This window comes from Carassius gibelio, chromosome A6 (genome assembly GCF_023724105.1).
Source record: "Carassius gibelio isolate Cgi1373 ecotype wild population from Czech Republic chromosome A6, carGib1.2-hapl.c, whole genome shotgun sequence".
Taxonomy (NCBI): domain Eukaryota; kingdom Metazoa; phylum Chordata; class Actinopteri; order Cypriniformes; family Cyprinidae; genus Carassius; species Carassius gibelio.
The window spans coordinates 21,520,884-21,542,135 of record NC_068376.1 but is presented as its reverse complement, the minus strand read 5'-3'; the positions used below and the strand labels follow the sequence as shown (position 1 = coordinate 21,542,135).

Below are 21,252 nucleotides of genomic sequence, written 5' to 3'. Positions count from 1 at the left end.
CGCTTTTTGACCAAATCTTCAATAAATCAACATAAATGATGTGCTTTCGATGAAAAGTCAGTGAACTGCAGTAGAATTGCTGATCTTGTAATGCCACGGTTGTGCTGTTTTCGGTTTCTCCCGTGCAATCTTTGTCCATAGCTTCTTCCCTCCTCCTCTCTATGAACAGGCTTTGAAGTGACAGCCAAAGCCACGTGGCCCTGCCTCTTCCTCTCCCCTGTGTCTCCTAAATAAACGTTCTGCATGGTGTGATTTTAAAGGAACGAGGAGGTCATCCTCTTGGCAATTAGAATCTCAGCACGGAAAAAAAGCAGGGCTTGGGAAACCAAAAACTGCCTTCACAGACGAAAGACCACCCATTAGCTTTGATTTAAAACATGGGTTAAGAGACGACAAGAGGGGGAAAAAGAGAAACTGGAAGAAGACACCCAAGCAGGAAGGGAGTAAAAAGTTGGGCGGGTGTCAGGGTGGGGCAGTTGATGAAAGGGGGCCAAATCATTTCTTACTTGAGTGCCTGTCTGCAATGGGGCTCAACTGAATCACAAATTGGCAATTAAGCGAGGCTCCTGAACGCCCCCTGCCTCTGGTCAGGGTCAAGATGAAAACATCTCCAGATGACCGGGCAAGCCTAGCCCTGAGAGAAAAATGTAAAAGAGGGTTGGAAATCAGCTTGGTGCTAATTCCCTGTGCCCCAAAACAGCAACAAAGGCAGAAAACGATGGAAGGGGCTGTAGCCCTTTCTTACCTCTGATACAGTATCTTCTTGGATAATTAGCCGCTTTTGTCAAACCTCCTGTCATCACACTCAAGAGATCTTCTCCTTTCCATTGCGCCTTTTGCTTCTGCCTCTTTTAGGATCAAAGAGAATGAGTGAGGAAACCTTCAGCATTACCGTACTATTACAGTAAAATAAGTATGAATGTTTTAGCCATAAGCCCCAGACTCGTCTAAGCACAAGGCGGATTACCCTGTACCAGTCACAAGAAGCACTAGCTCTCCCTGCTTTTCTTCTCTTTCTCCCAGGATGGATAAGAGATGTTGAGGGTCTTTGATCTATGGGTGAGATGTTTTGCTCATTGATGCGGGCGCCAGACGGTGCACCCCCTCCGCACAATTACACCCTCATCAACCCCATCCGTTCTGTTCTCCCGGTGTGTGTGAACATGGTGGATTAGTGGCCCCTTGAATTCTGCTAATGAAGGTTCCCGTTTGATCTCCCCAATTACACTGCATAGGATCACCCATTAGAGTAGACCCAACATTTCTCAAACCAAGCATCGCAGTGACAGTCAGTCTTATTGATTGTTGTTATTTGTTAGTTCATAAGGGGTCATATGATGCTATTTCAGGATTTCCGTTGTCGTTGGAGTGCTAAAAGCTGTTTGTGCTTACAGAAGATCCATAAAGTCGCGAAGATTAAAGTCTTAAACCTAAAGAGATATTCTTTATTAAAGTGAACGCTCAGCCAAATCTTCATAAAAAGGCTCGTTCAAACATGCCCCCACGTCTACGTCATTGTGTGGGAGGATTTGCATGGCACCGCACAACTGTATACGCAAAGAAAGAAGGCGTAACTTTCATTCTCGCTGTAGTATTTGACTTGTTTGAGATGCATTGATGCTGCGCAGAGCGTTCGGCATATGACATCAAAGTACCACAAGCAATTCACAAGCATAAAGAGTCATCTGCTTTCTTATCGCTCTTGCGGTACTTTGATGTCATGCAAAGATGCAACTCAATTCAAAGAAAAAATGAAATAATTTTTCTTACCCCATTGGCAGATATATGTTCTTTTTAGAGGATAAAATCACTTAATTTTGATAATTTTGTTTGAAAACAAGACTTAATATCTATGTGATTTTGCATCTCAAGTAAATGTATTTTGATTTAAGAATTAAGGTTAGATAGTTTTACTGGAAAACATTTTTTTTTCCCACTTTGGTCGGTCTCTTTAATGCATATACAAGCATAGAATTGTCTAAAGATCTTGCTATGTGGGCAGCTGTCTTTGACGGAAAGAATTGGCTATTTTGTTTTCACCAATCTGACCCCTATCCAAACTTATGTAAATATTTTCTAAAAGGGCAGGAAATCTATTCCGACATGCCAGGAAGAATCAAGCATGAGAATGCTCAAACTGTGTGTGCCCTGAGTAAGTATTTATATTTGATAATAAGTAACTCCTTGTATATGTGCATGTCAGTCTGTGTGTTGGTCTTTATTTTGGCCTGTGTGTATCTTCACAAGTAGTTGTGTGTGGGTGTGCAGAGTTTGCCATAAGGAGAAAGTACCTGGGAGAATAGCTTCTCAAACTTACTTTGTATGAGTGAGCTCCTTGTCTATGTGAAAAAGAGATGGAGAAAGAAAGCGTGTAGCTCTGGGATAAGAGTAGGCTATCTCTCTTGACCTCTGCCTCCTAATTCTGTTTTGAAGGAGTATTTAGACATTCACAAAGAAGACACCAGGGAAACATTCACCAACATTTCACGGCGGCTTCCCAGATGCAGATGCCTAAAAACATACTAAGTAGCATTTAAAAACGGAATAAATATGAATTACATAAATCAGACGAAATGGTTGTAAAATGTAGCAGTAACTGTGTTGCTTGTGTCTTGAGAAGGATGGTGAGGTAGCATAACACAACACATAGCTTGATAGAAAGGGTGAAAATATATGAGTTGTGAGACTGTGGATGAGAAGAGATGGAAGAATACTACGGGCAGATGGATTGATTTCTCCCCCCGTCAATTTTACACATCATACTATAACGCATTCTATAATAACAGTGAATCGTTGAAAATACAGCAAACTGCTTCATTGTTTATAATTTATGATCATCATGGAACCTCATAATTGTACAGTTTGGACACTCTACTATTTACCATCTACACTTCAACACTTCAACTTCAGATTTTGCACGGAAGAAAGCTTTAATTGCATTTGATAATAGTGTGATACTTTAATATACAAAAAAAAAAGAAAAAAAAAATACAGAACACATAAATGTTTGCTAAATTACACTGGACATTTACCCTGAAATATTTTTTACTTTCTACTTTATCTATACTTCATTATACTTTAGTATTGAATTAAAATCAAGAGTGTAAAAAGAAAAGGAAACCCTTCAAATAGATCAGGACAGGAAGTCTGGCACTTCTTTTGTTTATTGTCATCTTATGGTTCATCACTTGTTTTATTCCTCAACTTTAAGTCGCTTTGAATAAAAGCATCTGGCAAATGATTGAACGTAAATGTCAACAAATGTAAAAGAGGTCAACAAACAGAACAACAGTCAAAAGAACCATTCAAAGATAAACAGTGAATGAAAAATGCTTGGACTTGCTAACCAAAATGACTCACACCGAGAAGCTGGGAAATGGACAGGAAATGAGAGATGACATACTTGTTCCTCTTCTCAAGGGCCCCTACAACAGTGGGCCAGTGTATGTGCGTGTGTGTCCAGGCCCTGGGGGGCCCTCTCTACGTGCCAGTGGGAGCCTGTTTGCTTCTGAAAGCATGCGTGGCACTCCCTGGAGAGGCCCCGGCAGTTTGTTGTGTGATCTTATCTGGCGCGTGCCTGGGCCGCCCTTTCCCACACTCTGCACACTGCACTGCCAAACATGTGCTGGGGGATGGGGGTGTGGGGGGTGCTGTGGGGTTGGGGTAAAAAGGCTCCGGCCTGTCAGCATTGCATGGACCTGACAGCCATGACATAAGCCTAGAACCCAAACCTTTTCAATCATCAGTACACTTTCTCAATAAAACAGTATCTCTTCTCCACAATGTGCCATCCCCTGCTCTCCACAGGAGAAGCACCCCTACAATCAATCTGTTCATTCCCCCTTTCTAGAGTGAAGGAGGAGGACGATGAGTGTGGGAATATGACAGGTTGTCTTGTAGAGTGTGCTGCGGGCTGCAGCAGAGTGAAGGTGAATACAGGGAGAGCTGATGAGACTCTGGGTCAAGATCTCTCTGCCATTCTGTCTCCTCCAGAAGCTACGGTTGCCTCCACAGCTGGGGAGGATCAATACTCTCCATGTTCTCCTTTCACACGAAAGGAATGAAAGAACAAAGAAAGAAAGAGGAAAAAATAGAAGGAACAAATAAATAGACAAAGGAACAAATTAACAAGTGAAAAAAGCATGCCTGTATGCAGATCACAGATGTTACAGGCACTTTGCAACTTGAAGTCAATTTAACCACATCACAGACACACACACACACACTTTAAAGCACACACATGCTCATAGTACTACCCACACACATTGTTGCATGATGCTCGGCTGCGCCCATGATTTGTTCCTTTCTCTCTCCCTCCTTCTCAGAGCTGAGCTCCTGCTTGTCTGCGTGGGGGGCCCTGCAGGCTGTCTGGAGCCCAGCGCGGGACGGGATGCAGAGAGCACGATGGAATGGAGCTTTTGCTCATGGCTGATCTCTGTTATGATCTGACTTGCTGCTGAAGAACACTCTTTTCCTTCGGTGCACCGTTCTCATTCTCTATTCTTACTTTTCATTTCTTTCTAGTCTCCTATTTTCTCCCAGACATGAGCCAACCTGAACTCAGGCCTCATCCGATCCCTTCAGTAACCCTTGAAGAACACTCACACACATGCGCACAAACACTGTAAATACATCAACTACAAACACAGATCACCAACACACAGAATTAATGAAATGTTTTGAAAGAGCTGACTTGTGATGTAAATAGAAACACTCTGTCAAAGACTTCAAGCAATTCACTTTGCACATCTGATCAGGAGCAGTCACCAGACATGCTTCACCAATCATGTAAAAGTGAATATCAAGTTACTTGTATAGAGTGGAGTGTTTGAAAGAAGTAATGTTTATTGAAATAAGTCTCTTTGCTCACTTAGGCACATTTGATAAAATAAAAGTAAAAACACATATTGTGAAATATCATTACAATCTAGAATGACTATTTTCTATTTTAATATATTAAAAAAAATATATATATTCCTGTAATGGCAAAGTGGATTTTTTTGGCAGCCATTACTCTAGTGTTCAGAGTCACATGATCCTTTACTCATTTGGAGCTAAAGAAACATGTCTTATTATTATCAGTGTTGAAAATATTTGTGCTGCCTAAAAAACTTTTTGTGGAAACTGTGGCATTTATTTATTATTATTATTTTTTTTCCTGAAATCTATTATGAATAGACATTTCTAAAGAGCAGCATTTATTTGAAGTACAATAGAATCCCGATGAATATAAAAAGTGATAAAAGAAACATCTTGATGTTTCCATATTGCTTCCTAACTTCACTCAAATCATGCCCCTTCTGTCACAACTTCTTAAATCATGGCTGCCCATGGCTGCTCATAATCCCCTCAGTGGAACATTCAGTAGAAACCAGAGCTTTGTGCCCTGGGGGCCAACCATGACTTTCCCAGGACAATTAAAGTTACTTAAGAGGACAGAAGGAAAAAAACTAAAAGTGGGTTGGGGTGGGTAGGAGTAAAATGAAGAAACGATAGAATAAGAGAGCAATGGATGCATCTGGCCAGAGACAGTCAGACTGGATCGGACCAGGATTACCAATTTTCCTAAAGGGTATAATTGGCCAATATATGGGGGAGTGTGGTTATTTATGTATTTAAATACATAAATAACCACAGTTACACATTTATTTCTCACTAATTAAATTTCCAGTTAGTTCCTTGATTCCTGCAAAGCATGAAAATATACTCAGGAGACTCAATATCACGTAGAGCACAACTTCTTGTTTACCAAAAAATAAATAATTCACCAAGTGTAAGCAAGAGGGGAATCTGGCCAATAACAACCTGTAGGGAAAGGGGGTGTGATTTATGTATGACTAGAAGGGGGATTCGTGATGGTCTTTGAGATAGGGAGCTCCTACTTATCTACGGAAGAACCCAATTTGACAGATGTTGTTATCCAGACTGATCTGTCAGAGATCTGTGCTTTAATCTAGTTATTTCTTGCTTCAGGACATGGGATAAGAAGACAGGGGTTACTACTAACAGCATACTGAACCTTTGACCTAATGCTGACCTTACAGTAATGCTGACCTTTTGCAGTAATACCAAATGACGGACAGCTGAGAACTCTGTGCGTGAATGTACTGTATGTGAAATACAGTCAGAAATCTAAGAAAAGAAGTCAGAATTGTGAGATGCATGAGGTTCTACTAAAAACATTAGAATTGTTACATAAAAATTCACAATTAGCTTTTTAATTTTTGTATTACAGAAAGAGGCATCCATACATTAAAGCTCTGCAGGAAAAGCATGAACAGAAAAAGCTAAAATTTCATACAAGGGGTGCCTGAGGCAAAATCAGTACAACATACAATTATATTTATACAAAGAAGAAGGGATAGCCATGATTGGAACACCGGTAGTGAGCTTGTTTTAACAAAAAGCACAGCCAAAAGGTTTAAAGTGACAGGTATCTCACCTTAAAGGATGAATTCCATTAATGACATTATGATTATGTGATTATGCAATGCAAATTAAGAAGCAGGCCAGTGATGCAAACAAATTCCAACTCTTTGTGTATTAATAAACATGCCATTTATTTTATATGCAACTGTTACCAGTAATGTTTTTGTGGACCTAAATTGTACATTTCTGGTCAGAATGAATAGAGCATAGTAACTTATGATAATCTGTATGCTTGCAAGTCAAATTGCTTCAAGTTTAAACCATTTTATGGGTGAAACTACAATTGAAACCAATTATAAGTTCCCAGCTATCAGTCTAGTACCAGCAATGGGACTGTAAGTTCTGAGGGTGAAAGTTGATGCTTCAGCGGGGCTAAACTAGCCACTTTGTCCAGGGGGAGACAATGGACCTTGAATGGGTGGAGTGAGACTAAGAGGCCAAATTCAGTGTTAAGACGGCCAGAGGGAAAAGGGAATGTGATTGGGAGGTGCAAGGTGAAACCTGGGGAGAATGTGCCAGCGATGAGGTCATGTGTGTGTGTGTGTATGTGAGTGTTTCTGTGGGAGACACAATGAATAGCCTAGGCTACAATGAGCAACAGGCCAGGAACTCAAAGGCGGCATGTGATGTCATGGGAACTTGTGAGTGCCTACTGGATAGAGAGAGAGCAGTGAGATGTTTTGAAAGACTTTGTGTCCATGCCAGCGTATCAACATAGATCAAAATTGAATCATTTTCAGCAACTGCTTTAAAAAAAGAATAACAGTTAATAAAACTATTTATTGGCCAATATTTATCCATGATGTTGCCAAAACATTTGTAGGAATTTTAAAATTGATAGTAGAAAGTGAAATAGGAAGTAAAAATGGTTTTGATTCAGACTATTTGAATGAATCAATCCAATCATATTTGTGAACAATTTTGACTGACTCGCTGAAAATAACTCACTCAATTTATTCACTTTAGCTGTTCAATTAAATATTAATTTAATTTAAAAAGTATTATTATTATAATTATTTTTATTATTATTTATGTAACTTTTAGATATTTTGAAATTACTTAATTGGTAACAGCTTGATATAAACAATCCTGTTATATTCTCATTTCAAAAATGAATCAGTCTTCGGATAACTTTGAAGTATATTTAATAAGAATGCTTTAGAACCTTAAAAAGAAATGGAAAAACTTAAAAGAAATGAAAATTTGTAAACCTACGGTGACAAGACTGGGGCGGAGAAAGAGACGCTGAATCGATTCCAGTTCCTCAGATCTTTCAGACAGTGCCACTTGACCTTTTCCAGTACTAAAGGAATATGACAGCCGTGAAGCTGAGGGAAAAAAGCAGAGAGAGACAAAAGCCGCACAAAGTGGAGCCTGGCACCAAATAGTTAGTTTGCAATCAACGTCAGTCATCCCTCCTGTAGAGACAGTTTGATTTCTACTTTTCAAATGAGGCGTTTATTTCAAGGCCTGATAATAGGGCGGCGAAATTGAAATTGGCAGCTCGACAATCTACAGATAATAGTGCACTGCACAGGAGATCATGTGAATGGTGCTTTTTTTACCCCCTTTTTTGTCCAAGACTTGATAGAGAGAGAAAGGGAGCAAGAGAGGCTGCATTTTGAGTGAGGGTGTATGTTTGTGTGTGAGAGGGAGAAAGAGAGAGATGTTTCACAGTCAGGTTACAAAAAGAAAAGTAAAAAAAAAAAAAAAAATTAGTCCAAAAAAAAAAAAAAAGAGGTAAAACTAGACAAAAAGTTAAGAATATGGGGTAGAAGTGCACTAGGTGGGCATGCTAGTAGGGGGTTAGAGCTCTTAAATGTTCCTGGCAGAGACCCAACGGAGGTCTCAAGGTTATCCTGGCTTTGCAAACTCCCACGGGAAAGGTGGTGCAGTGAGGGGAGGTGGCTGGGCTGGATGCCGTGGAGGGTGGGGGGTAAAACTATAATCTTCTGCTGGAGCAAAGCTCATGAACCAGGGGGCTGTTATCTAGGGACTTTACCTTTCTTGAGGTAAAGGGGCAACCATGACCCTTACACATTTTCAACATCTGCTTCGATACAAGAAAGCCAAGTACATATCTGATTTGAGAATAACTAATTTATGAAGATTAACTCAATACAGGTCACAAAAATTGTATTCAATATTTTCGTTCTTAAAGTAAAAGCCAAATTACACTGGTGTTACATTGAGCAAACAAAGACATTAAACAATAGCATTCATAATCAGATTTTTATAAAGCAATGTGCATTTTGGGATCTTTAAAGCGTTTTGAAGTCATATTGACAGTCAGATTCTTCCAAAAGTATAAAACTTAATTTACTGCAAAAAGGGTTACATGCTGAGATACTAGCATTAATAGACTTTTATTACTTCATGTGCAAAATCAAGTGCTCAGTCCATTTAAAAACTCACATGGAAGATTTTGGCATGCGGAATGAAGGCTTTAATATGTAAATTGAGAGGTGAAGTTAAAGGTAAGTTCAACGACTCCTGCTGTTTATTTGCACTCTCTTAGTGCCTGTTAAAGATAATTATACAAGACAACTAACGTGGGCCTATGCTTTCAACAGTTTATCTACAGTAAACAATAGGACTCCCTGAAGAGGAAACAGGACGGTTTATTCACTTTTAATTCAAATGCAGCAAGATCAAGATCCTTTTCGTAAACAAAAAGGAATATGGCCCATTGCTTGTTCACTGTGTGTAGAATATTTCTTTATCTTCAGGGCTCTATAGATACCATCAACAGTGAGAGAAAGACAGCTATCGGTTATCAGCTCACAGTTATCATTTTGTTTATCTTAAACTTGAAAAGAATTTCAACCTTTGTGGTCTGAGAAAGTATCACTTGAAAGACTAAATTAAGTTAAATGACACAATGAATGTTACATGGTGCGTGAATGTACAATACAATGAAGAGCTTCATGCATTTATTTGAGCTTGGAAGTGTGGTGTATCTGTTGGAAGGGTTGTCTTTAGCAATAGCACCTCAGGCTTGCTAATTCACTCACCACCCAAACCAGTTGAGCCTGGCAGCCAGATACTCATGCTCACGTAGTGACCCATGACCCAGTCTCTACTGCCTCCTCCACACGGGCACACAGCCCCTGGTACGCCGCTCCATGGGAGAGAGAACTTGGCTAAGCTTTACTAAAGATCCCCCCTAAAGCACACACTTCTCCCCAGCCACAGAAGAAGCAGGAGCAACAGCAGGAGCCGAAGTGAGCCCGGAAAGGCTTGAATCACCACTGCGCTAGGCATCTGTTTGAAAAGCTCCCCAGCCCTTGCTTAGTAAAACAGAGCGCTAATGTCTGCGAGGCTGGTGGTGACCCTGAGTGATCTGTGTGTGCGTGCATGAAGGTGTGTTTTGGACTTTACATGTAGGTGTGCGCATGTGTGAGTATGCATGTGCATGAAGAGCGCTGTGAATCGACGCTTTATCACGCCCCTGCCTCTGATCCCCTCAGGCCCTGGAGGCTATGCTGTTTAGAGCCTTGCTGCTGTGTGTGCTGTGCGCCTATGTTCCAGCACTCGCTCTGGCTGCTGCGTCTGCTTCGTGGGAAGACTGCTGGAGGGTCTCCAAAGCAACTCTCACTCCCCTCTCTCATATCTCCCACCTCTTATTTTGCTTCCTTTCTCCCTGTTTCTCTGTACTTGAAGGGTCTTAGTGCTGGAACAAACTTTGGCACACTCTCACACTTTATATTGTTTATTTCGGCAAGTGGTTGTCTTCTTATATCTTGTTTACAGGCTAGATTAATCATTCTTGATAAACAGAATACACAGAAATACACAAGTTAATACACAAATGCATTGTAAAATTTAAACAATGGAGGATGTTTGCATGGCCTTTTTTTGGTCAGTCATTTACTTGACAATTAATACTGAACTTAAAATGTCACATTTGTCATGGCTTTAAAGGGGTCATATGAGGTTGCTAAAAAGAACATTATTTGGTGTAATGCAAAGTATTTACGCAATTTAAGGTTCTAAAAATACATTATTTCCCACATACCATACATTACTGTTGCTCTATGCCCCGCCTTTCTAGAACGCAATTGAATTTATAAAGCTCATCATTCTGAAAAGTGTGGTGTGCTCTGATTGGCCAGCTATTGAATGCATTGTGACTGGCCGAATACCAAAAACATGTGAAGGAAAAGTTACACCCCTTACCAGGTTAAGGAAACTTTTCTTCGTAAAATGCACTGCTCACATAAAATTTTTGGGTTGTACTGCTCTGGAATGTGTTGTAAATAAAACTTGACCATTGATTTCTAGTTGTGTCCTTTTTTGGAAGGCCAAACATAGTCTCACATAGCCAAATCTTCAGACTGACGCTCTGGGAACCTTGGCTGCTTTGAATGACAAGGACCGTCTAAGAGGCCATATGACTGACAGATAAAGCAACCAATCACATTTCATTTTGTGCCGCGTCATGTTTAGGGCCTTGGAAATATCCCCACAATAACAGACTGTGTGCAAAACTCTTGGATGTATTTTAAAGATTCTATGCCATGAACTTGCATATTTCACATACTTTTGAAAATCCAGCATTTAGTTGATCCTGATGAACACTCACAGTTGTAAACATGGCGGCTTTCTTCTCACATAAGGGGGTTTGGTGTCATTTGTTTCCAAGCAGAAAGTTAAGAATGCGACACACACATCTCCCAGAAATCCTGAATAATTCAACCAATCTGATGTTGACTTTGAAAATCCCAAAGTGTTTCCATTTCTTGTGTTGTATGCATCAGACGTTCAGCCAATGGTCTATAGACATGAAATATTTGTGGCTGAGACTAGGCCAAACAAAGTAGTTTGGCTTTCGCAATGATACATACATCGTCTCCATGACATGGCAGCAGCGGCAACAGTACAGGAGGAATAAAAGTTATGCGTTCTTTCTTTGCGTATACATTGGGCAGTGTTATGAAAATCTTCCCACACTGTATGTAGATATGTAGGTAAGTGTTTGAATGAGGCATTTTAGGAAGACGTGGATAAACGTTCACTTTTATAAAGAATATCTCTTTGGGTTTGAGACTTTAACTTTTTTCTAACACTCCAAAGGAAAACATGAAATCACATCATATGACCTCTTTAAATCTGATTATTTTTTCTTCAAAATACCTTCGTTTGTGTTCCACAGAACAAAGAAAGTGATAAGACCTTAGTTGTGCCATTTTTCATTTTTGATACAAAGTTAGTGAATCTTAAAAAAAAAATTATTTTAGAATTTATTTTGTGCAAGAAGTTTGTCGGGAATTGGGCTTTTACTTTCTACAGACGCTAGTGCGTTTTTGTATTAGAGCGCTGTGAGGGACTGTTTTCTTAATCCCTTTCCCACTGAATTTCTGACAATTAGGGTTGTCAGGTTTTCAAAACAAAACCTGCCCAATTGCTTCTCAAAACAAGCCCAATCGCGTTTCGTTCTGGGCTATAAAATACACTTATTTTTTGGCAGGGTTCCCTTGGTAAAATTTGCATTTTAGTGGCTAAATATCACATTATTGTGATTGGGGTCACCTCGACCCACAGACATGAAAAACAACTGCAGACTTGGCAATACTGAAGCACGGTTGGAGCAACCCCAATCCCAATCGTGTGATATTTAGACACTAAAATGCGAATTTTACCAAGGCAACCCTGCCAAAAAAAAAAAAAGAAAAAAAAAGTGCATTTTATCCCCCTTTGCAATTTGTATCGGGGTATCCCCTGGAAACACGATTGGACTAGTTTTGAACTAGTTTTGAGAAGCAACTGGGCAGGCTTTGTTGTGAAAACCTGGCAACCCTTATCTGAGCGCATGTGATGGAGATACACTACTAATCACAGGAGCGCCTTTACTGACGAGATGCTCATGAAAATCTAATTCGATTTTTTTGCACAGCCCTACTTTGAAATGTTGCTTAATTAAATTTGACTAAAATGGTTCTATTGAAACATTTTTGTGTTCTGCCTATGATAAAACTGTGCTAGATGTTATGTTTTGTGAAGGAGGGCTACTGGAAGCTTTTTAGCTGTTTATGAACAATATGCTTAACAGTGACTGTAAAATATGTATTTTAGGAATGGAAATGACATTTTCAGTTTTGATATTTGGGAAATGGTCATTGCACTACTTTGGGCACTACTTTAACCACCAACCAACCTCACAGTCCTCTTTTTGGAAAACCAAAATATACATGGCATTCATGCATGCACAAAACTACCAGGATGGTACCTCTATGTTTCACAGACACACCTGGAATTGAATGTTGAATTACTTTGCTGGTTAAGATAATAAACCCAAGAGGTAAGAAAAACTTCTTGTTACATGAGCCTAAGCTCTTTTCAACAAAGTCAATGCAAATATCAGATCATTTTAGAATACAGTATAGGATGTACTGAATAGTCTTCTGTTTTATGCAAAACAGAAATACAACAAATAAAATATCAGATCTCTGTCATATGGCCAAAAATGTATGAAAAAAAAACAACAACCTTTTTTGCATAGTAAAAACTGTAACAATGTATCTTACAAGATAACACAGTGTAATCTCGCTCTTACTTGAAATGTGTCCCCACATTAAGTCCTTGAATTTGAGGGTATTGGACCTGGAAAGTCTTTGAAAGGTCCTTGAATTTGAAGTTAATCAAGGTGTGGGAACCCTGGACTGAATATTGTAATTGCAGAATTGTAAGTAAACTAAACAATTAAAATTATCTAATTTTTACTATATTTAAGCATTATTTAGCTCAACTAAGAATCATCTAAGACACTAGTATAACATTCTGTTTGTCTACACATATGAATATCTGCCAATGTCATATTATGCATTTCAGTAAGGCCTTGAGCGAGGCTGACACCCTGACACCCTCACTACTGACTGCCCGACCCTTTCAAGAGATCCCTACGAGTCATCAACAGCAACTTTTCTTTGGCAGCTGGTATTCATCAGTGGCTTACACATTAACTTTACACTGGTTCTGTGATTGCAGCTCAGCTTGTTTGGGAGCATGCTATCTCCCACTTTCTCACGTACTTTAGCCCTGATTACGCTATTGCTGTGTGTGGACAGCCATGGTTGAGAGACCTTGATAAAGATATGATTCTGACAGAGGGAGAGAGAGAGGAGAGGGGTGGAAAGGGGCTGCAGAGGGAAGTGTGTGAGTGTGTGTGTGTACGTGAGTGAGTGAGATAGAGAGACAGCAAGAGAGAAGCGGTGATAAAGACTTTGCTAAGACATGAAAGTATTTATTTAACTATCATGTCAATAACAGAGCCAATGAAACAGAGTGATACAAAATAATACGGACTTTTCACACAGCAATAATTCACTTAATTGTGGTAATGTCTGCTATTCTTCATTGTCGCAATTCAGTACGTCAGCAGTTCATATACACTGTAACATTGAGCCTATTTTTTTCATACAGACACAATAACGTCATGATATCACAAAAGGTAACACTACAGAAAGACACACACAGGACTAGAAGCATCCAGGTGTATGGGGTAAAGGGAGGGACAACGCAACCTGCCCGTAATTCAATGCAGCCTCTAGATCCCTTGTGCAACACGAGCATGAGAAAGTTACTCATGCGGAGACTAAAGGTTTCTGAATCTACCGGTCTTTGTCTACTTGACATCAATACATTTGTTTTGCAAGTCCTTTACAAGTGTGAGAAAGAGCGATGAATCTGTTTCGCATTGTAAACAAACGGGACATTGAGCACTTTGTGTAGTAATTACTTATTGTGTAGACCTAGAAAATTCATTTTCTTGCTTTATTGTAACACATTTTGCCTGTAACTCTGGTGTTCTGTGTCTCAAACTTTGATACAGCATTCCCATATTTATCTGCTTCAAATTGACGTTGTTTAGAAATCTACTCCTTAACCCTGAACTGTGTAAATAAGTGTGAGGCACAAAGGGTGCTGTCTGTTACAACCTACCCCCACTTTTGGGGTGGGTTGTAATAGTAGGTGGGGTGGGTTGTAACACTAATTTACTTGTATAATATAATTGTTATGCCACCCCTACATCCCCCCCCCCATCTCATAAGCATTTTAATTAAAAATCATATGCAAATAGAAACATTCATAACAGCTACTAAAATAAAATATACGCTTGCTCACCCACAATATTTCTAGCATTTTTTTTTTTTTTACCATGCAGCTGTAATGCATGTTGTTGATAAATATAACGTTAAATAAGATAATATTATCTTTCAGTTTTCTCATTTAACAGTGATTAACATTAACGTTTAATTGGTTAAAATTATAGAACTCCCAACTCTCATCTACGGAAAGCAAACAAATACAATTTACAATATGTTCATTATTGAAAGCAAAACTGATAATAGCAATGAACAAACGGTAATTGTTTTATGGATCTGATTGAAATTATAAATGCATTGTTTAGTACCATAGCAATTAATTAATATCAACACGCATACATGAACACTGTGGTGTCCTCAGTAGTAAGAATTTAATAGCAGATCTGAGTAGATATGATTAGAAACGCATATAACAATGCAGACTGTTCAGCAGCCTGCCACTATGATATATCACTCTCATGAACTGCAGGCGAACCCCCGGCGCTCTGTCCCGCAGACGCGCGCAAAGCCGGCAGGAGCATCGCCTTCCCCCGCCGCTTGCGCGCCACGTGTCGCGGGGTCTGCAGCAGCTGGAGACAGAGGGCTGCCAACCCACTCCACACACTCCCTGTTACTGTTAGTGGATTATGACAGACCACTAACTGACACTTTTTTTTTTTTTTTAGTTTATGATAGATGGCAACGTATGCAATATGTTAACGTCATCGTGTAAACTGTACATTCGACGATCTATATTTCCGTCTAGCGCACTGCGTCCAAAATGCGCTTGGACTTTGTTATTTGCGTTTTCATTGCATACATAAAGACGTGACGAAGGACAGGCAGAAAAGCATGAATGAATTCAGTGTTTTGTGGAGATTGTTTGCGAACTCATCTGAGGATCATAAAACCATGACCTAATTAGAGCCGCTTCTGTCAGACACGGTCAAGGACACTCTCCGTGAAGTGCGCGGTTTCGGTCTGAAATATCTTCACACTGGCTCGCATTCCGATAAGCCCAGTCGAGCTCTCAGTGGGCGTGGTTTTCCCAGGCTTTTAGAACAGCAGCTGCTATTTACCTTCCCTCTAATGTAAACCACCACCGCCACCCCTAGCCCGCCAGCCAAACCTCAACCACCGAGGTAATAAAACATCCTGGCACGTGCTCCACATTCACAATAGCGCTCGTGAGTCGACAGCTATGTCAAAATGCCAACAGCAGCGACGCTCTTAAAGAAATAGTTACACTGCTGCCTTGGCAAATTAACTTTTATGAAGGAAAAAGTTAAACACATGAAAACTGAAAGCTTAAATTTAATCGTTGAGTTATTTTTTTAGTTCATTTTCAGTAGTGCGCAACGTAGGCTGCAGTGATTATGCAAATGTTTAACCGCTTTAATTCTAATGACAGAAATCATTATGTGAAGTTAAATGATTGCTTACAGTGTAGGCTACCTTGTAAGAAATGTTGGAAGTAAAACAGATGAAGTAAAAAGTTCATTCTGATTCGAAAAAAAGGCATATTATTTCGGTTGTAGTAAAAGTCAAACCCATGTGCATTTTATTTTACTCTTTTAACATTAATATTGCAATAGTAAACTTTATCCTGTCTTAAATGTTCTATAATGTGGAGGATGTATGCATTTTTTAAGTTGCCTTAATTTCAATAGCTCTATATAGGTGTATTGAACTGTAATTACAAAGTTTGCTGTGTTTTTGCGGAGACTAGCTCTTAAGTGTTAATATGTAAACTGAATGATTGAAGGCAGTCCCGGTTGTGCCCTAAACCCGGCCGCGCGCCATTGGCCACCCGCTCAAACGCTAAACAACCAATGGAGGGGCGCCGACCACGAGCCATCCTCCCCTCGGGCCGCGTGTCCCTCACGCTGATTGGTAGAAAGTTACTGTGGGAAAGAAAGTTTGGGAAGTTTCACACGAGCCGTTCGCGTGCAGTCGGAGATATAAATAAGACCAGCACGAATCTGAGGAAGGCAGTTGCTAAGACCGCTGGCAAACGGTGAAATCAGAGACTGTGACATCATTGCAGCACCAGTTGAACTCGGGACGCTTCGTGCGGATATCCATTCATATCTGGAACTGTATCTGCGTACAACGTTCACTCTAGTAGAAGATACAGGAGGATTTCTTTTTCTTGTTCCTTTTTTTTAATCCAAAGGATAATGAAGATGCCTGCAGATATCATGGAAAAAAACTCCTCGTCTCCGGTTGCCGCGACTCCGGCGAGCATGAACACTACACCTGATAAACCCAAAACTGCTTCGGAGCACAGAAAGGTTTGTATTGATTCTGACATGTAGGCTACTGCGTTCATTTTCAAACAGCGATGCAGTTTCAAAGTAGTCAGACGATTTGACTTTTTTCTTTTGCATTTTAGTCTTCTAAACCCATTATGGAGAAAAGAAGGAGAGCGAGAATCAACGAAAGCTTGGGTCAGCTGAAAACCTTAATCTTGGATGCTCTAAAAAAAGATGTAAGTAGGCTACTGAAAGTCCGACTGATTCTTACATTTGCATCTGGATTGAATATTGATTTATCTCCTCTCATAGCCAGCTATATCTAAATCAATCTTGATTTTCACACAGAGCTCCAGGCACTCTAAACTCGAGAAAGCGGACATCCTGGAGATGACAGTGAAGCATCTCAGAAACATGCAGCGGGCACAAATGACCGGTAAGTCGCCGGTCTAATGAATAATCATAAAAGAAGTAGGCTAGTTTTATGAGAACTTCCAGGAACTCGGCTGCTATGTTTCTTTCTGCACGTGTTTTCCCTCTACTGAATTCGACTGGATTGAAAGCAGTTTTAGAAATGACTCAAAACAGTTTTATGTTCATCTTCTCTGAATCATTTGACCGAAAGTCTTGCATAATTTCCCCAACAGCTGCCCTTAACACGGATCCCACCGTTCTTGGGAAATACAGAGCTGGTTTCAGTGAATGTATGAACGAGGTGACCCGGTTCCTGTCCACCTGTGAAGGGGTTAACACCGAGGTCAGGACCCGGCTGCTGGGTCACTTAGCCAGCTGCATGACACAAATCAACGCCATGAATTATCCAACACAGCACCAGATACCTGGCGGGCCTCCTCATCCATCCTTCAGTCAACCAATGGTTCAAATCTCCAGCGCGCCTCAGCAAGCCAACGCCGTGCCTCTTAGCGGAGTCACTTGCAAAAGCGGGGCTTCCTCCAACTTGACTTCTGACGCAACTAAATTATACGGAGGTTTCCAGCTTGTGCCGGCAACAGACGGACAATTCGCCTTTTTGATTCCCAGCGCTGCCTTTGCTCCAAACGGCCCCGTTATTCCAGTGTATGCCAACAATTCCAGCACACCGGTTCCGGTAGCCGTGTCTCCGGGAGCACCGTCCGTTACGTCAGATTCCGTTTGGCGGCCTTGGTAGACTATGAAAAAAAAAAAAAAAAAAAAAAAAAAAAAACTCTTCAAAGGCAAATGACACTTGTTTTCTTTGTTAAACGTTACTTTTTGTGCTTTTTGTATATATATAAAAAAATGTTTTAAGAGATGATGCACTATATTTGTATAGATCAAAAGGGAGAGAAGTTCATATTGAAATAAGTTTTGTATTGTTGAATTCCGTTCAATGCATTTTTTTCTATATAGCCTATATATATTTGCGGTATCTTTTCCACGTTGTGATGCCAAAGATATGTTGAATGCGCTTTCAAGTTTCTTCTTTTTGGAAGATAAATAAATTGCATTAAAAATAAAAGTTTTGCCTCCGTGTTAGTTTTATTCTGTTTTCAGTTTGTGAACTGTTTGTGCTCATTCTTACCTCAAAATAAGCTATGACTCGGCCCATATCGCATGCAAATCTCGGTTAAATATGCTGCAGCACAAAACTCAGGAAGGAATGCATGGATCTACATTGCGTTCAGTGAGCTGTCCTAAGTCACATGCAATAAATCGTTTTTAGTATTTTTCTGTAACTATGTTTTTGTTGGAAAGACGGAAAAGTAAAGAGAAAAAAAAATCTATTAACTTCTAAATTGATTTAGTGAATTAATTAATTTATTTATTTATTTATAATTTCTATCGTTATTAACAAATTATTATTTTTTTCTTATCACTTAGCAATTTCAACTAGAAGCTAGCACTAATTAAATGAATATTCTCACAAAAACGATTTATTCATAGATTAAAAAAAAAACTATTATGACGTAATTTACTGATTACAGATATTAAGATTGTATCACAATTTATACAAATTACTGTTAGATGCATGTAAGTTGTGTGTGACTGACAGCCAGCAAGAAGATTGCATGAGGATGAAGCTGAATGCAAAGTTCAGCAGCAAAGAAAATTTTATTACACGACAATTTAGCGCCATCTAGTAATTCAAATGTGAATTGCATCTGCAGGGCCACCGAGTGGACTGCTCAAAATTTTCACCTACTTGTTTGGTAATACCTAGTTAAATTTCTTGCATAATTCCATGTTGACACACACACACACACACACACACACATATATAGAACCACGCTTCTTTGAAGACTGCAGCATATATATAGGGGCTAATTGTATGCTTCGGGATTTTTTTTCTGTGTGAGAAAAAAGGATGCAGAAATATTTGCACTCAACTCACATGGCTTTTTTCGTTTAAAACAGGAAACCACTTGTCATGATGAAACGTTTCCTTCTCCATGCATCCTTGTGTTTCCCAGGTGTTTGTTGCCTATAGCTGTTTGAGTGTGACCAGTCTTAGAAGGGGGCATTGCAGGTGTTTGCAATTAAATGCTATGAAGCACAAAGTGTGGATAAATAGGATCATTTTGAATTTCCATCACACCTTTTGTGGTGCAGGGAGTATAGAGATTGAAACCACATGTTAGAGCAAAGTCTGTGAGGACACGCTCATCTCGAATCGTTCAGCCTGCTTTTGCCCACCTTAACTTTGAGCGCACCACCATCTCAACAGATTTACAATGTTGTGGCAGGCCATGCATTCGTTTCCTGTTTATACCAAGGTTACAGCTGCAACCCAAGAAAACCCGCCGATTCCCCTTCAGACGTGCTTCCCTCTTCCTGCCTCGCTACAACCCGCCCCTGTAGGACAGTTTTACGAGGGTCTCAGGTTACCAGCGCACTGACCACTGTGCCAGGGCACCCGTGCACATGTCACAACATGACCGGAGGGTTAGCCAGCATGCATGTCAATTAACTTTTCCCACACTCTGTGCAAATGCAAGAGGCTTGAGAGGAGAAAGAAGGTGGAAAAAGGGAGAAAATAAAAAAAGCACTAAACGCAAGCCCCCTCTCTGCTTCCTCCTTGGCTCTTAAGTGTTACCATATGACATGATCTCTCCCTTTCTCTCCTTCTTTCTCTCTCTCTCTCTCTCTCTCTCTCTCTCCTTCTTTCTCTCTCTTAACTCATCATCATTACCACCTTGTCTTTGATTGTAGACCTGACAAGCCTGGGATTTATGATTTAAGCACAGGGATTGCTGTACCAAGCTCTGGACTCACTATGCAGCCCTCTTTCTCCCATTCACACTTCTTTTCCCTCTCTCGCCCTCTCCTGCAGTTGCAGGGGAAAGGCTGTTTTCTGGCAGGAAATGAATAGCTCCCAGATGAGCTGAGGAACCTGAGAGGTCGTGAGAAAGAGGCGAACCCCCTTCCCACAGCCGGCGCACTGCCAGCCGCCGGGGGAATGTGGGAGAGCGTCTCTCTGACACACGCATCAACTCTCCCGCTGCTTGCTCAAACACCCCTCCGCCTGCCTGCCAGCAATCGCTGACGCACAGGGCCCATCTGAGGGGGTAGAGCAGAGATGATTGGGGCAGTATGTGGGTAGTTAGACAGCAGAGGCGTACGTGAGGACGAGGGCAGGGGACGGGAAGGAGGATGGATTGATGGAAGCCAAGATAAGAAGAACATGTTCCCTAAATATAGAGTTAAAGAGGTTATACATGCACTAAGTGTTTTATCTGAACAGGGGATATCATTCAGAGGAAAGCAGAAGCTGTATAGTCGATAACAACTAGCTACAAATGCAGATCAACAAATGCATTATTCATTCACTTCGATTTACTCTTGAATATATTACCTTGCTAACAAAAATGTCATGATCACTGTGCCAAAAAAGTGTCTCTTTAATTAGGCTCCTATTGTTTCACTTTTATATAAACATAAAGCTAACTTGATTTGAGACCGAGAGCCTCTAAACAACTTTTTTTCCCAAGTTCTCAGAAAGGAGCAGCAATGGTCAAGGGCTTTCACTCTGACAGGAGCAAATAAGGATTAATGTGAATGACCAATGAATAACCAAAGTGACACTCCTGTAACAGGAGATGAAGGAGATGCCAAAAGCTCTGCAGCATTTAAAGTTAAAGGAAAACAAATGTATTAACACTATATAGCCTAGATGGAAATTCTTACAAAAGATTTAAGGAATTTATTTTGTCTATGAGAAGACAAGGGGATCGTTTAGGAATGTACAGCTTAAGATACTTTGCATTGAGATGTTTTTACTTAATGTGGTTAGTTAATATGTGAGACTAGCCCAAAATAATGAATTTAATATCTAATATTCATTACTGTTCAAAAGTTTGGGGTTGGTAGGATTTTATTTATTTTATTTTTTTATGTTTTTGAAAGAAGTCTAAAGAGTACTGCAGTAACAGTAAAAAACTAATATTGTGAAGTAGTGTTGCAATTTAAAATTCTATTGTAATTTTGCAATATTGTAATTTTATTTT

At 40.0% G+C, this 21,252-nt stretch overlaps 1 protein-coding gene across 1 annotated transcript; it reads left to right on the top strand.

Annotated features, from left to right (window-relative positions):
* The first annotated feature begins 16,478 nt into the window (after nt 1-16,478).
* LOC128015692 (transcription factor HES-1-like) lies at nt 16,479-18,266 on the top strand. The gene is made up of 4 exons (XM_052599736.1): nt 16,479-16,807; nt 16,909-17,004; nt 17,117-17,204; nt 17,416-18,266. Exons 1-4 carry the CDS (start codon nt 16,694-16,696, stop codon nt 17,934-17,936), a joined length of 819 nt encoding a protein of 272 aa, XP_052455696.1. The 5' UTR covers nt 16,479-16,693; the 3' UTR covers nt 17,937-18,266.
* The last annotated feature ends 2,986 nt before the right edge of the window (nt 18,267-21,252 follow it).

Bases quoted from the DNA above. Each gene is read 5' to 3' on its own strand.
- LOC128015692 (XM_052599736.1), top strand. From the start codon at position 16,694: ATGAAGATGCCTGCAGATATCATGGAAAAAAACTCCTCGTCTCCGGTT. The intron at 17,005-17,116 runs GTAAGTAGGCTA...ATTTTCACACAG, and splicing joins TGGATGCTCTAAAAAAAGAT to AGCTCCAGGCACTCTAAACT. The intron at 17,205-17,415 runs GTAAGTCGCCGG...TTTCCCCAACAG, and splicing joins GCAGCGGGCACAAATGACCG to CTGCCCTTAACACGGATCCC.